A 14020-nucleotide genomic window follows, 5' to 3' on the forward strand; every position below is an offset into this window, starting at 1 on the left:
TGTCAACCACCAGACCAGGCTGCCCAGAGCCACATCCAGCCTGGCCTTGAATGCCTCTAGGGATGGGGCATCCACAACCTCCTTGGGCAAGCTGTTTCAGTGATCATCATCCTCTGTATGAAAAAACTCCTCCTAATATCTAACCTAAACCTCCCATGTCTCGGTTTAAAACCATTCTCCTTTGTCCTATCACTATCCACCCTTGTAAACAGCCGTTCCCCCACCTGTTTATATGCTCCCTTCAAGTATTGGAAGGCCACAATGAAGTCTCCCCGCAGCCTTCTATTCTCCAAGCTAAATATATCTTTATATATTTTACACTTCATATAGAACTTATAAGCTTCTGTACAGAGCTTCTGCACCATATTGAACCATTGCAGCTGAAAGTAATTAACCAGAAGATGCAAGTATTTCCATTGGCTTGCATTTGTTTGTCTCTAGAAAACTATGTGTATTACTATGTGTAATAAATCCAATCATTTTAACAGAGACTTCTGTCTAGAACTAGCAAACCTTGTTGTTGTTGTTGGGTCTTCATGTTCCTTCTTGACAGTTCTGAAGAGTGAAGCTGCTCCTAGGATAGCTATGAGATAAGCTGCCTTTAAGAGTTTTCTATTTTCTCTGTGAATTGCATTGCTGTCCTAAGTAACCTAAATTGGGTAGGAAATATTACTTGTAAAAAAATGCAGAAGAAACCTCTAGCTTTCCCTGCCAGACCTGGCTCTTAGAAGCAGCATAAGCTTTACTCCAGTATCCCTTATAGAACTGTTCTTAATCAGTATTCTTAATCAGCATCTTTCAAAATCAACTGCATGTTGTATTTTGTGAAATACTGAAAGACCAGCATGAGGTACAGAATTGGTATTAAAATCAATCTTGTAATCATTTCAGAATATAACTCAGCCTTGTGTATATGCTTACATGCTGACATCTCAAATGTTTTTATACACGGTGTGAATCACAGAATCACAGAATCACAGAACTGTAGGGGTTGGAAGGGACCTCCAGAGATCATTGAGTCCAACCCCCCTGCCAAAGCAGGTTCCAGCAGCTAACCATCACCTTGCCTATTACAACATATAACTAAGTAATTTTACTAAATCCAGTGGTCAGAAACAACCTTGTCAACAAGATTGTAATGAATATTAAATAAATGAAAATGTTATCAGGAAACAGCATTCATGTTTTTACATGAGCTGCATTATCTATTCAGATACATCTTGACGTAGAAGTAAAGATTGAGTTTGAATTTATAAACATTGATAGGATTCCTTTCTCCACATTTAGATCCTCATGCACTGAGATCATAGAGTCACAGAATCTTTTGAATTGGAAGGGACCTTTAAAGGTCATCTAGTCCACCTCCTCTGCAGTGAACAGGGACACTCACAGCTAGATCAGCTTGCTCAGAGCCCTGTCCAGCCTGACCTTCAATGTCACCAGTGGCAGGACATCCACCACCTCTCTGGGCAAACCATTTCAGTGCTTCACTACCTGTATAATAAAAAACTCAGCCTCAACTATTTTTTTTGTACTTGCCCTGATGTTTTAGAAACTATTCAAAGCTCTTTTAACTAGAAGTGAAAAACATATACATATTACATCATTAAATAGTAAAGAATGATATACTCTGAAACCACATTGTAGAATCATCATAGTACACAACTTCAAAGCCTATTTTTTTACTATAACTACTGACAAATTCCACCTCCATCAATTTCAACTACATCAATAATTCTGCCGTAGTATATAAAGAAAAATTCTGAGTTCCCTTTGTTCTGTGTCATCCTCCCCACCTGGAGCAGCCCTGGGCTGTTTCTTTCAATCCAGCTTGCACAGTGGTGAGCCACGTGTTCCCAAAGTGCACCTGAGGTCACTGCAGTAGCAACAGGCCTTCTCTAATTGCACCCAAGGGGACCAATGCAGGAGTTTGCCTGTCACACTGCTGAACACCTCAGCCTGTCTAATAAGCCGGGAGCTGCTCCATCAGTCAAAAAGCCTACAAATATACCAGATGTTTGTCAGAGTCACACTGGAGAGTAATGGTCTGAGGCATTTTGTTGCGATGGACTTGGTGGCATGGAGGAGCACTCAGACTGGAGTCTAAATGTGGCAGCAAATATTAGATTACCAAATGTTTTATATTTTCAAATTGCTTCAGATGAACAACACTATGTTGCTGTCAGCAAACAACAAATAGATGGCATAGTGCACCTCTGATTTTATTTCATACTTTTACAGCTTGATATGTATTTCATTTAACTTTAATTTTAGTAATGGTGACTGAAGGAACAGAAGTATAGTGCTACAAAGTGTTTTTTTCTTTTATGTCTTCCTGTTATTGTTCTCCTGTGGCTAGGACAGCCAGCCATTACTGAATGCATACCATTCCACGATGATACACTTATTTCCTTATGGTCTAATCTTGATCAGAACAACCACTTTAATGCTATCTTATGAAAGCTGAGAACACTTTCAATGGAAGCTCTCAGTGCTGTGATAAACAAAACCACTAATGAATATAATTTACAATTAATTACTCTTATTGTGTTCTCAGGCAGTTATTCATTCACCAAATATGAAAAACAAATCTGTTTGCATACTCAACACATAGTGATATTTGGATAAAGATTAGACTCACTGCGACCCAACAGAATGTACTACAACAGAGCTAACTGACATTCCGGGAGCTCAATCCATATAATCACAAGGAGATGCTATTTTAGCTTCATTGGGAACTGAACTGCTTCATAATTAGCTTTCACAAGCCCTTATCAGAACAGATTAAACTAGTGGCATGTTGACAGCATGCACCATTTTCCTATATGCTTCCCACACAGAGATATAACAGTGAATATAATACTATCCAGCAAGTTTGAGTATTGCAAATTCTTTATGAAATCTGATGCTCTTACAGCAGTGCCCCATGGTCAGACCCCCATCGGCAGCAACACAGAGCTACATGCCTGCAAGATGCTATTGTTGTGATTGATGATAAATGTAGAAAACAGACCACATCTGGCTTCAAGTTCACAGGATTCTTCACAGATGACTGGAGATAGCCATTAAAGGCTGAGGCACCAATATGTGGACAAATGTGATTTGATAACTCTATTTGGTGGGATGATATCTGTCCATAGTAAATATAACGAAAGCATCATGGTGCTACGTAAGCATCCTCGTAAAAAAACAAAAAAACAAAAGACCATAAATCTGTTGCATCAAAAATCTGAATGCAATCACCAGCAACAGAAAAGACTGAAAAATAGAAGAAAAATCTCACCTTCCTCAAACTGCTGGAAAATCTGAATAGCTGATCACAGCTCTATGACACAAAGAAACTTTCACAAAAACATGGAATTGTAGGGGTTGGAAGAGACCTCTAGAGATCAACGAGACCAACCCCCCTTCCAAAGCAGGTTCCCTACACCAGGTCGCACAGGTAGGCCACAGTACTCCAGATGAGGCCTTACCAGGGCAGAGTAGAGGAGAAGGATCACCTCCCTCGACCTGCTGGCCACGCTGTTTTTAATGCACCCCAGGATGCCATTGGTTCTCTTGGCCACAAGGGCACACTGCTGGCTCATGGCCAACCTGTCGTCCACCAGGACACGCAGGTCCCTCTCTGCAGAGCTCCTCTCCAGCAGCTCATCCCCCAGCCTGTATTGGTGCAAGCAATTCTTCCTCCCTAGGTAGAGTACAGATCCTGGCAGAATACAGATTCTGATACATGCAAGACAGAAATGATTACTTGGTTGCACGTCTATTTTTTTTTTCCTTAAAATAATTTTGACTTCTATTGGTTTCATAGACAGATACCCTGCACGGCAATGACTTTTCCTTCAAGAGCTACCATATTATGACTGAATGTTTTAATTTAATTATATTCATACTTTTCTAAAATCTATGAATTTTTCAAACTGAATTTGTGTTAGCAGTCCTAATTCTAGAGAATCAACTCCATCAGTATAAGCAAAGAAAAGCCTACCTGAGTCTTCCTAGGCATAAACATGCAGAGATAAATCTGGCACTGGGTTTTTTTTCTCCATTCCCTCTGATGATTTTTTTTTTTAATATTTCACCCTGAAAACCCTAGAAATACTGTTAATATGATATTCTCCTACATATATCAGTTTCTACACAATGTTGGTTTTTTTTTCTATACCAGATTATTTTTTCCCTTCATCAGTATTCAGCAAGTGTTCAGAATTTAAAAATAAAAATGCATCTACTTTGACATTTCCAGAATCTACTCTGCTACCCTCCTTACCGTCTCTGGTCTTCAGGCAGACAGGATACTTGTCTTGCCCTTTATTTTCACATCTTCTGTCTTAGTCAGAAATGTTCTGGCACTCAGCAGTTCACACTACTCTACGTATGTAAAGGTAACAAGTCAGATGAGTGGACTATATGCTGTGAAACAGCTTTTCCATATGCTATTCTCAGCATTGTGAACTTTCACACCGTCCTTTGTCAGTGCTGACCTAAGTAACACCATGTGAACACCCTGTCTTGTTCCCAGTTGCACTTTCACAGTGCCCCATACTCAAAACAAACAGCAGCAGCACCACAAACCCATACTTTGCACCCCACCACAACCATACTTATGTGTTACTTCCAGTAGGTCCAGTTAGTCACACACCTTTCAGGTAATAACTATGCCAAGGTAACTGTACCCTATGAAATTTTATTGCTGACACCTGGCACAAATGAAAACCGTGATTTCCATTCCTGTCCCAGGGGTTTAAAGTTGGTTGAACTGCCTGATGAGAGCCACGTTTCACTGCTCCACAGCTCCAATATAGACAGATTACTGGACTACCTCTTGCCTCTCTCTTCACAATGCACTTTTAATGCCTTTGTTAATCCCTTTGAAATAGTGTGTGCCTGTTGCAGGTTAAATTCAATGCACTGAGGCTTTATACAGGTACACCCCAGGACTGCAATTTACTCCCTGAGACCTTTGTCAGGTCACAAGGTTGAACCTGCACTTCTTTTGGCCTTTTTCCAAATCCTTGTCTTTGTATAACTTCAGCATGAGTGCAGGCAATACTTCCAAACATATGGATCCTGTATTTTTTTGTCAGCAGGTCAAATATTGCTTTCAGATGCCTGCATAGATTTTACTTGTTGCAATAAGAATCGTATATATCACTCATTTGAGACTACGTAAGCAACCATGAGCAAAACTGAAAGGGAGATGTACCCACACAAACACACACACATACAAATCCTCTGGGATTTCACCTAGTTTTACCATGTCATACTCACAATTAGCACTTCATTATGTGTTTTTAATCTATTGATCTCCAGCATTTATCAGTCACTACCAAATTAGTTAAATTCAGATGTAGATAGCTGTCTAACCCATACAGTAAGATCACAGAATTGCTGCGTGACTTGCTTGAAGTCGTAAATTACTTACGACTGTATTCAGCAGCAGAACCCAAAGGTCTCACTATCTGGATCCTGGCTATTGATCACATTCCCTTTTTGCAGGAGCAGTTCCTTCTCTTTCCTCATGCCTCCAAAATGGCAACTTCAGTGAAGCAGAGCATTTAAGAAATGCTAAACTTATTGGGCTAAGAGACCTAAAGGCAAGTTAGTCATCAAGGTGGTTTACAACAGGTAAATTTCAGAGATGGGTGAGAGAGAGCTTTGTCTTATCTTGTTTCCTTTGCCAGCTATGACCTACTTCTCCCCACAGGGTACACAGAGACTCATTTACAAACTCAGTGAATGCCAAATCAGTGCAGTTACACTTCTCTTAGTGCTGACATCATCTCACATCTGCTCTCTCATTCACTAAGACTAGCATTTATATTATCGCAGGATCCAGAAGACATGGTGTAACTGGCATCATAAGATGCTTGCTACTGCAGAAACAAGAGCTAGGAAGTTTTATTCCTGCCTAACACTGGTGCTATAACTGTTTAATCCTCAAGCAAAATGGATCAAAGTGTTTGGTAAATGAACTAATAGCAAAAAAACATAAATAAAATAGAAAAATATTAGCACTAAGCAAGCAGTACTGAACACCATCTTTACACTCCCTTCAAAGCCTCAAGAAATTATTGAACAGATTTTATTGGCATAGTTATGTATCTATAAGCACAATCAAAGTTCTTAAGATGAAAAGGGTTAAATTTATACACAATCATTATATAGATTAAGTCTATATCCCACAAATACTTCTGCCTTACCCAAAAACTTAATACTTAAGTGACATTAGTAAGCATGATTACAATCAATAAAAAAAGAATTCAAGCGTCTGCAAGAGACTTTGTGAGATGGAAGAAGCATTTGTTTCTACTGCAAGGTGCTGATATGCTTTGGGCACATCTACCTACCCGCACACATCTCTACATGCAAGAGTGTCCTATTCCCAACCAAAGTGATTCCTGCCTCTCTTGAAATACTACCATATAAAATATTTCAGCGATAGTTATAAAAAATCTATATATATATGTAAAATTGCTTACTTGCAATTACATAATTGCTGAAAGATAGTGCTTTTCACATTAAATTATGTACACGTTTTATATAAAACTTAAAAAAAAAAAAAAGAAAAAAAGGAAATACAAGCTTTTAGGTTCTTTATTATATACCTAATGCTTTAGGCTGTGCAGTGAGACAGTGTAGAAGAACACTGCAATAAAACTATGTCACGCAAATGAATTCATATTTGGGGAAGGTGAGAATTGCTTTAAAATTACACAAGACCTTGCTCCTACAATCATTTGCACATGTGATTTCAGTAGAACCACTCCTGACACTACAGTTAAGTATCCGAATAAGTATTTGCAGGACTAAAGCCAAATTATACAATCAGGCCCAAACTAAGAGTCCATTTGTTACCAATAAAGTCCTAATTTGAGAGTGGTTAATTATTACAATTATCACTGCTGGATAACAATACGCTTTAGAATAATTACTTTTGCAGCACTGTCTAGACAATATACTCCTCTTTCGTAGAGGTGGACATTAGTGCTGAGGCCACTGATTCTAAAACCTAAAGCTCGTAGCTAAAAAAGTATAATAAAACAAAGCAAAATCAGAAATCTTAAGGTGATACAGAATGCACTGTCTCTGCAAAGGCCTTATCAAGCTGGGAACATCCTGTACTAGTTCCTGGGGATCTGCGCTGCTATCCCACTCCTTTCCTGCTCAGAGTAACAGGTGGTGTTGTATCTAATTGTGGTGGTTGTACCTTGTACCACTGGGCTTGTGCTCTCCCCACTTGAACAATTGCTTGTCTCCAAGCAGCGCTGATAGGTCTTTCTCAGCTCAATAAAAAAGAGGCTCCAGGATGGAATTCAGAGTGAGTGCTGCTGCTTTAATACTCATTCTGAGGTCTCTAGTTCAAAAATTCCAAGCTGTTGCCATAAGCTTTTAGAAGATAAAACACAAAACTATGCTTCTTGGATGAAAAGGAGGGGTACCATGAGTTACTCTCACATAGTATAAGGTGCTCATTCTCTTCGCTTTGTGCAGTTTTCATCTAAATCTCCTTTCCGAAAGAGAGAAGAGGACTGTACTCCTTCAGTGAGCAATACCACTTCAGATCCTGCCCCTCCCCAACTACATTTATTTCTTCTACAATTCTCCAGGCCTTAACTTTCCCACACCTGATCAGCAGAAGAGCACAGAGATTACTCAGGCCTCCTCAGCAAACAGCACAGAGCATGTAGCATAAGGATTTGCCACTTGAATTGCTAAATCTCTGAGGAGTAAGCACGCTTTGATCACATCTCATTCTTTTTTTAAGACGTTAGGGTATTTTCTTTGAGCTGAAGTCTAAAGCTGTTTTGGTATGTCAAAAACACCACATCATGTTCTGCCCTCAGTCGGTTTACTCGGAGCCAAAGGAACCACACCTTATTTACCATGATTTTTACTGGGAAAAGAATCAGATCTGCTGGACAGTTCAAGGAAGTAAGTGAAGGAAAATACCATAAATTGCATTAATCGAGACCACTTAAATGATCAACAGAGAATTAGGAAAGCAGTGCATGTGGATGAAATATTATCTTTGGCCAGCAAACACAGAAAAAAAGAAAGATCTAGACAGCAAAACTAGTAGCAATTTTATACATTTGGAAGACAAATCGTGTCAGAGCAAAGACTGGGTTAACAAGGGAGCAGTTGAGGGAAGTCTAATCTCCGCTGGCATGCTGGCTGGGAAGGTCAGCCTGGAGCACGCGTTCCCAGCTGGAGTCGGGCCCCCTCTGCCCGGCCAATTGTCCTGTGCACTTCAGACACCAAACCGAACTGAAGGTGCCTCCACCCTGCCAGCTCCTTGTATTCTACCAGCCTAAAAAGAGCTTCCTTTTCCCTGTCAATTTACGCAGCATTTCCACACAGTAAATGCTACAAAGGAGAGATGTAGCGCGAGCGCCTTTTTTCCCCTCTGAGCAGCACAAGGCTGCTCAGCCTTTATACTCAGAGCAGTGTAAGGAGTTAATTTGAGCACCGCATTCTCCAGTGTGAAGAGCGACACTGTCAAACTCAATCTAAATTTTTTCACAAAGAAACTAGCTGAGAGTTGACACATCATGTTTTGAAATTTAAAGCAAGTCCCTTGGAAGCTGATGAACAGGAACATTAAATAGGTTGTCACTTCCCTGGTTTTCATGCATCTCTGATTTACCTATGCATACATTTTACTTCTCTATACCAACCATTGCCATGAGCGGAGTTTTTGTTTCAAAAAGGGAATGTAACACCAAATTCTAAACCCAGAATCTGGATTTACCTTCATCTCTCACTAGGACGAGACTCAGATTATGACCTGAAACCACATGCTGAACATCTAACGTATTTCAACTAGAAAGGAGAAAAAATGGTTTATAAAGTGTGTAGCTATGTAAAGAAATCCTTTCTAAGGAAAGGTAGGCATTTTACTAGCAACCTAACACCTCGGACTTGTCAAGGGATCTGCAAGTTGCAAGAGACTTTAAAGAGCTTGCTCCTGCTTACAACGATACCTCGCTGTCTGATCTCCCCGAAACACTGCAGTCATTCCCATGGTACGTTAGATGAAGAGGTATACAGATCTTGATCTTGCACTGTGATATTAGAATGTGATAATAAAAAAGGGCAAACTTACCCCAGAGAGTCTGGCTTCATGTTTTTGTATATTCCTAACACAGAAACCACCGTCTCATTTCAGAAGTGCAGATAATTTATGCAAATGTACTTTTTAACCTTCCAAGATAAATAATTTTTCTCCCAGAATTGTCTTTTTTTTAATGTTGAGTTCTCTTAAACACTTTCAAAGACCCTCAAAAACTTCAAGTGTGCTTTACAGAAATAATTATTATTAAATGCAATATTAAGGAAATGAACGAAACAGAAGGCCAAAGTTTATCCAAGGAATATATTATAAAACTTATGATATTCATAGGCTTTACTGTAATACTGTCAGTGTTAACATAGTTTTTAAAAAGAATATCTTTTTAACAAGTAATTCCTATAAAGGATTAACAGTGACATGAACCAGATTTTTCTAAATGTTACTATGCAGACTTACAATGTACTCAAAAGTAGCATTTTTAAAATGTGATTAACACTTATCCTGAAATAACGTATTAAGTAAACCATGATGGAAAAGGTAATACACCATATCCTGTGATAGTTACCCATGTATGTACATACATCTGTATCAATCCAAGGTTGTAACATTATGAAAATATTCCACTTCAGAGTTTCTTGTTAAGGGCTTTATGGAAAGTTTCTGATCATGAAGAGCACAGCAGCTGAACTGTCAGACAGCACTGGCATTTATGATTGATTTTCTTTTCTGTGCTATCCAACCATATAACAAAGACCCTCAGAATCTTTAAATGCTATATTATGGATTGTCATCACAAGAGATATGAAACAGTTTTTTTTAATATACTTGTCATATTAAATATTCTTGAACAAGAGTAGGCAAATCTTACGCTATTTTTAATGAGCAGTTATGTAGGAGAAATAGGCTGTGGTTAAAGAATGGAGTTGGGATAAGGTATTCTGGCTTTAATTACCGACTTTGTCATAAACTTTAACTTTGAGCAACCCCCTTTTTTGCCTCAGTTTTCCACATCACAATAAATGGTAATAATACTTCACTAACTCACAGGCTTGGTTTGAGAATTAATGAGGTCCCTTGTGCCACAGACTTGTAGATCCTGGCTTCTTCTTTTCACTGCGTACTGATAGGAAAGTGACATGTTCTTAATTTGAAACAGAGACTCAGTGCTGCCCTTCACAAGCACATGGAATTCACATTAATGTCAACAGGAATTGCATTACATACACTGTATGTTACATACACATTATTTAGCCTAGAAGCAAATGAAGAAGAAACGGCGAGAAACTCCTGGATTCTCCTTGTCTGTTCTTAAAATTCTAACAGTTCATGGCAGCAGATACAAAAGCATCAGTGAAATTATTTTTGATGGGGGAACACGGATTGAAACTTTATAAGAGAATGTGGAAACATACAACAGGTCCAGCTGTAGACTACATTTGGCTTTACTGCAAGAACACCTTCATACAAAAAGCAGAATCTAGGCACCATGACATTTCATCATCTGTAGATGTTTGTTCCAGCATAAGACAAATGTGGCTTTGGTATTTGACATTTTCACACAATATCCAGCATACAACAAGATATTGTGTTTGTTTGTTTTTTTTCCCTATGCAAGTGAATGAGACATGAATGATAGAAATTCAGAAAAAAAACCCAAACAACCAAAACACAAACAGAGTCTTAGCATAAGGTAATACCACAGGCAGTTTTTAGCCAGATGTATACACTGTACTATGGGGGAATCTGCCGGAGAAGATGCTCTTTGCTGGAAAGAGAGTTAATTTGAGCATAAAGCTTTAACTTCCTGCTTTATTCTAAAGCAAAAATTGTCACAACACAAAAAGACATTTCTGTTTTGTTCAGAAAACAAAACCAAAGGCAAAAGAATAAATCAAGAAGCAATTGGTTGGGCCGCAAAGCTTATGGAAGGAAACATCTCTATAACAAACAGGAATGTTTTAAAATTTACCATTGCTTAGCCATCTAAAGAAAATGAGTATTGGCAGTTCTGTACAGAAGGCAGTCAGGAGCTACAGCTCTGCATAATTAGGCAATAATTAATCAATCCAAGTATAACAGCCTTGTAAGTGTGGATGCACCAACGTATGCACCAGTCTTTTACCCACTTGACTACCGCATGCATGCAAACAGCCTAGGTCACTTAGAAGTCTGCCTGCCCCGCAGTGGAGTTTTTACACTTCAGGGTGCATGCTACTGAGCAGAACAAAACTATTGACTAGAGAAGGACATTCTCCCACTAAAGGAGAAGAGGATTGAGAAAACAAAAGTGTGGAGCAGGTCATAAGTCTGCTTAGAAGCAGATTGCTGGAGACACACAGCTTTTGAACAGCAGACGTGCACAGCAGTGGTGTTTTGACATCATCATGCATATTTATGTTCTTTTTCTCTTCATAAAACAGTCAAACAGTAGGCTCTCAGAAGTTCGGTTTGTTTTGTCTTTTTTTCTTTTTTTCTTTTTTTTTTTTTTTTCCAATTTTAGCATTCCTACAAGCAGTACTGAGTTTAGAGCATCTTCTTCTTGACACAGGACATGTACAGTTTAAATACGTATGCCATTATACGTTCATTACGTATAATGACTTTCTCTCTGGTAATGACTTTCCCAAGCATAAGAAAGTATTGAGTCATGTGTGTGCCCCCAGTCCTCACCTGCTGCTTGAGAAACCAGTGAAAAATTCTGTGCGCATCTTAAAGACTGCATTTCAGTTGTGTGCAGCCAAGTTCTGCTCTGCTGTAAGCAGCCATTAAATACCATGGGCTTCCGCCTTTTAATGTCACTAATAGCTTTGACTTTGAAATGTTTAGGATAAAAATAAGCTAAAATTGATCTTATGAAGATAAATTCCAGAAAAGTATTGATGTGCAGAAAGAAAAGGCTTTCAGCTGCACGCCCTCTTTCAAAGCCACTATTTTCTCTCAACTAAGCTCTCTTCAAAAACACGTTTTATTGGTTGAATTTCATTTCTACCTTGCCTATGTTGTCATGTCTGTCATTTCTAGCTGAGTTCCATCCACTTCCCCAGACGCAATGTGTGTTCTATGCCCTCTGAAGCACAGCAGTGACAAGTTAGCTCAGAATTACCACGTCAGGACCACACAGGCACGCAGCCCTGGGAAAGCATCTTCACAGCAGCCACAGTAGCGCGGATTTCAGCAGTCATACACAGGTGGACAAGACAGATACAAGAAGTGCTGGATACAGAGAAGCATCCCACTAACAAGCTACCGGACACGCAGCCGCGAAGATCTGTGTGAAATCACCACGAAGGGCACTAGGACACCGTGCACAAACACAAAACCAAGCGAGGCTTAACGAAGAGCCATCTCAAAAGCAAGCAAAGAAAGAAAGTTTCCCTGGAATTACTACTGTTATTACGAGAAATGCAGCAGTTTTCTGCCCCGGCCGCCCCGCACGGCGCGGCGCAGCGCGGAGCTCACCTGGCGCCGGCGCAAGGCTCCGTGCCGCAGTGCTCGGGGCAGAGCGGCGGCTGCGGGACCGCCCGGCCACCTGCCCGCCGCTCTCAGCCGCTAACCGCGTCGGCAGCAGCCGCAGCTCACGGCGCTGTACCGGGAAGAGAAGGTAGAGATAACGTCCCCGCGGATCTAATCGAGTTTCTGCTGTTGCAGCCGCTGTTAATTAGCTTCCGAACGGCACATCGCATGGCGATCCTCTACAGACACCGAAGCGGGCGCGGAAACAGCGAGACGCCCATAAACGCCTTACAGCCCGCCCGCTGCTCAAAAAGCCGCTCGGCTCTTATGGAAGTCGCCCCCTCCCGTCCCGCACTTACAGGTAGGAGGTGAAGGCGCTGAGGTTGGCGGGCACGGCCGTCAGCCCCAGGTCGGAGCAGTCGGCGCGCAGCAGCATGCCCTCCTGCTCGCAGCGGCAAGGCGCAGGACAGCCCCGCGGCCGCTGCCCGCCGCCCCGCGCCCCCCTCCGCAGCGCGGGCAGGCAGAGCAGGAGAAGGAGGAGGAGGAGGGCGCGGGCAGCGCGGGACGTCGCCATGGGTCCCGGCTCGCGCGCCCCGCGGCCGGCTGGGCTCGTGGAGCTGCTGCGGCCGCCGCCGCCGCGCCGCTGTCTGTGGTAGCATCTCAGCTTACACGCTGCTTTAAAGCCCTGCGGCCGGCACCGCGCGCCCGCTGACGCCGCCCCAGCCTTGCCCGCCGTAGCGCGGCGGCCCTGTCCGCGTCGCCGTGCGGGCGGGCGGGGAGAGGCGGGAGGCGGGGGGTACCCGGGGCGGGGCGGCCGCGGCGCCTCAGGGCTCGCCTCAGGGCGGGAGCTCCCTCGGGTCAACAGCTCCCCTCAGGGAAGCGGCGGGAGGGGAGCGGTCGTGAAATGGCGGTTGGCCCCCTCTTTCCCTCCTTCTTTTCCCTCAAAACCGAGGGAGTGGGGAGGATGGCAAAATGTTGAGCCTTTCTGTTGTGCCACATCGGTGTTGTGGTTGTTCTTTTTTGTCCCCCTCCAAATCGCACCACAGGCTCCAGGCTTAGGACTCGCAACCAGATTAATAACCACGTTCCAGCCCAAGTCTTGTTCAAACTGGTGGCTGGATGGTTGGTCAAGCTGCTTGCTGTGCACCGCAGAGAATTAGTTGAAGGTTTTCAGCTACGCCGTCTCTACAATTAAGTCTGAAATGAGAGCCTAATGAAAAGGCTGGCAAAATACTGTTTTTTACATACCACCCAGGTTCTAATCCCTATTCCCACCTCTGGACCATCACTGGATGTAACCTGAGCTGCAGAAGGACCTTGCACTGGTGCTCAAGTGCTCTATTTAAATTAATAAAGAAGGAATCTGCTGTCTTGCTCTTTAGGCTGAATGCTTTGTCAATTTAGGCCTATGGGTTGGTGGAAAGCTTTCTCCAAGCAAGCATCACCTTATTCTACACTAATGAGAGCAGTTGTTGAAAGCACAGATTTACA

General features: G+C 41.8%; 1 protein-coding gene across 1 annotated transcript in view; it reads right to left on the minus strand.

Moving 5' to 3' along the window:
- Positions 1-13139, minus strand: part of LGR5 (leucine rich repeat containing G protein-coupled receptor 5) — an 85686-nt gene extending 72547 nt beyond the window's left edge. The window contains exon 1 of the mRNA XM_052668997.1: positions 12889-13139. Coding sequence (XP_052524957.1) covers positions 12889-13103 — 215 coding nt within the window. The 5' untranslated portion in view covers positions 13104-13139. The remainder of the gene's footprint in view (positions 1-12888) is intronic.
- Between the last annotated feature and the right edge of the window lie 881 nt (positions 13140-14020).

The sequence above is a fragment of the Tympanuchus pallidicinctus genome, unplaced genomic scaffold (assembly GCF_026119805.1).
Source record: "Tympanuchus pallidicinctus isolate F22 unplaced genomic scaffold, pur_lepc_1.0 scaffold8, whole genome shotgun sequence".
NCBI classification, from domain to species: Eukaryota; Metazoa; Chordata; class Aves; order Galliformes; family Phasianidae; genus Tympanuchus; species Tympanuchus pallidicinctus.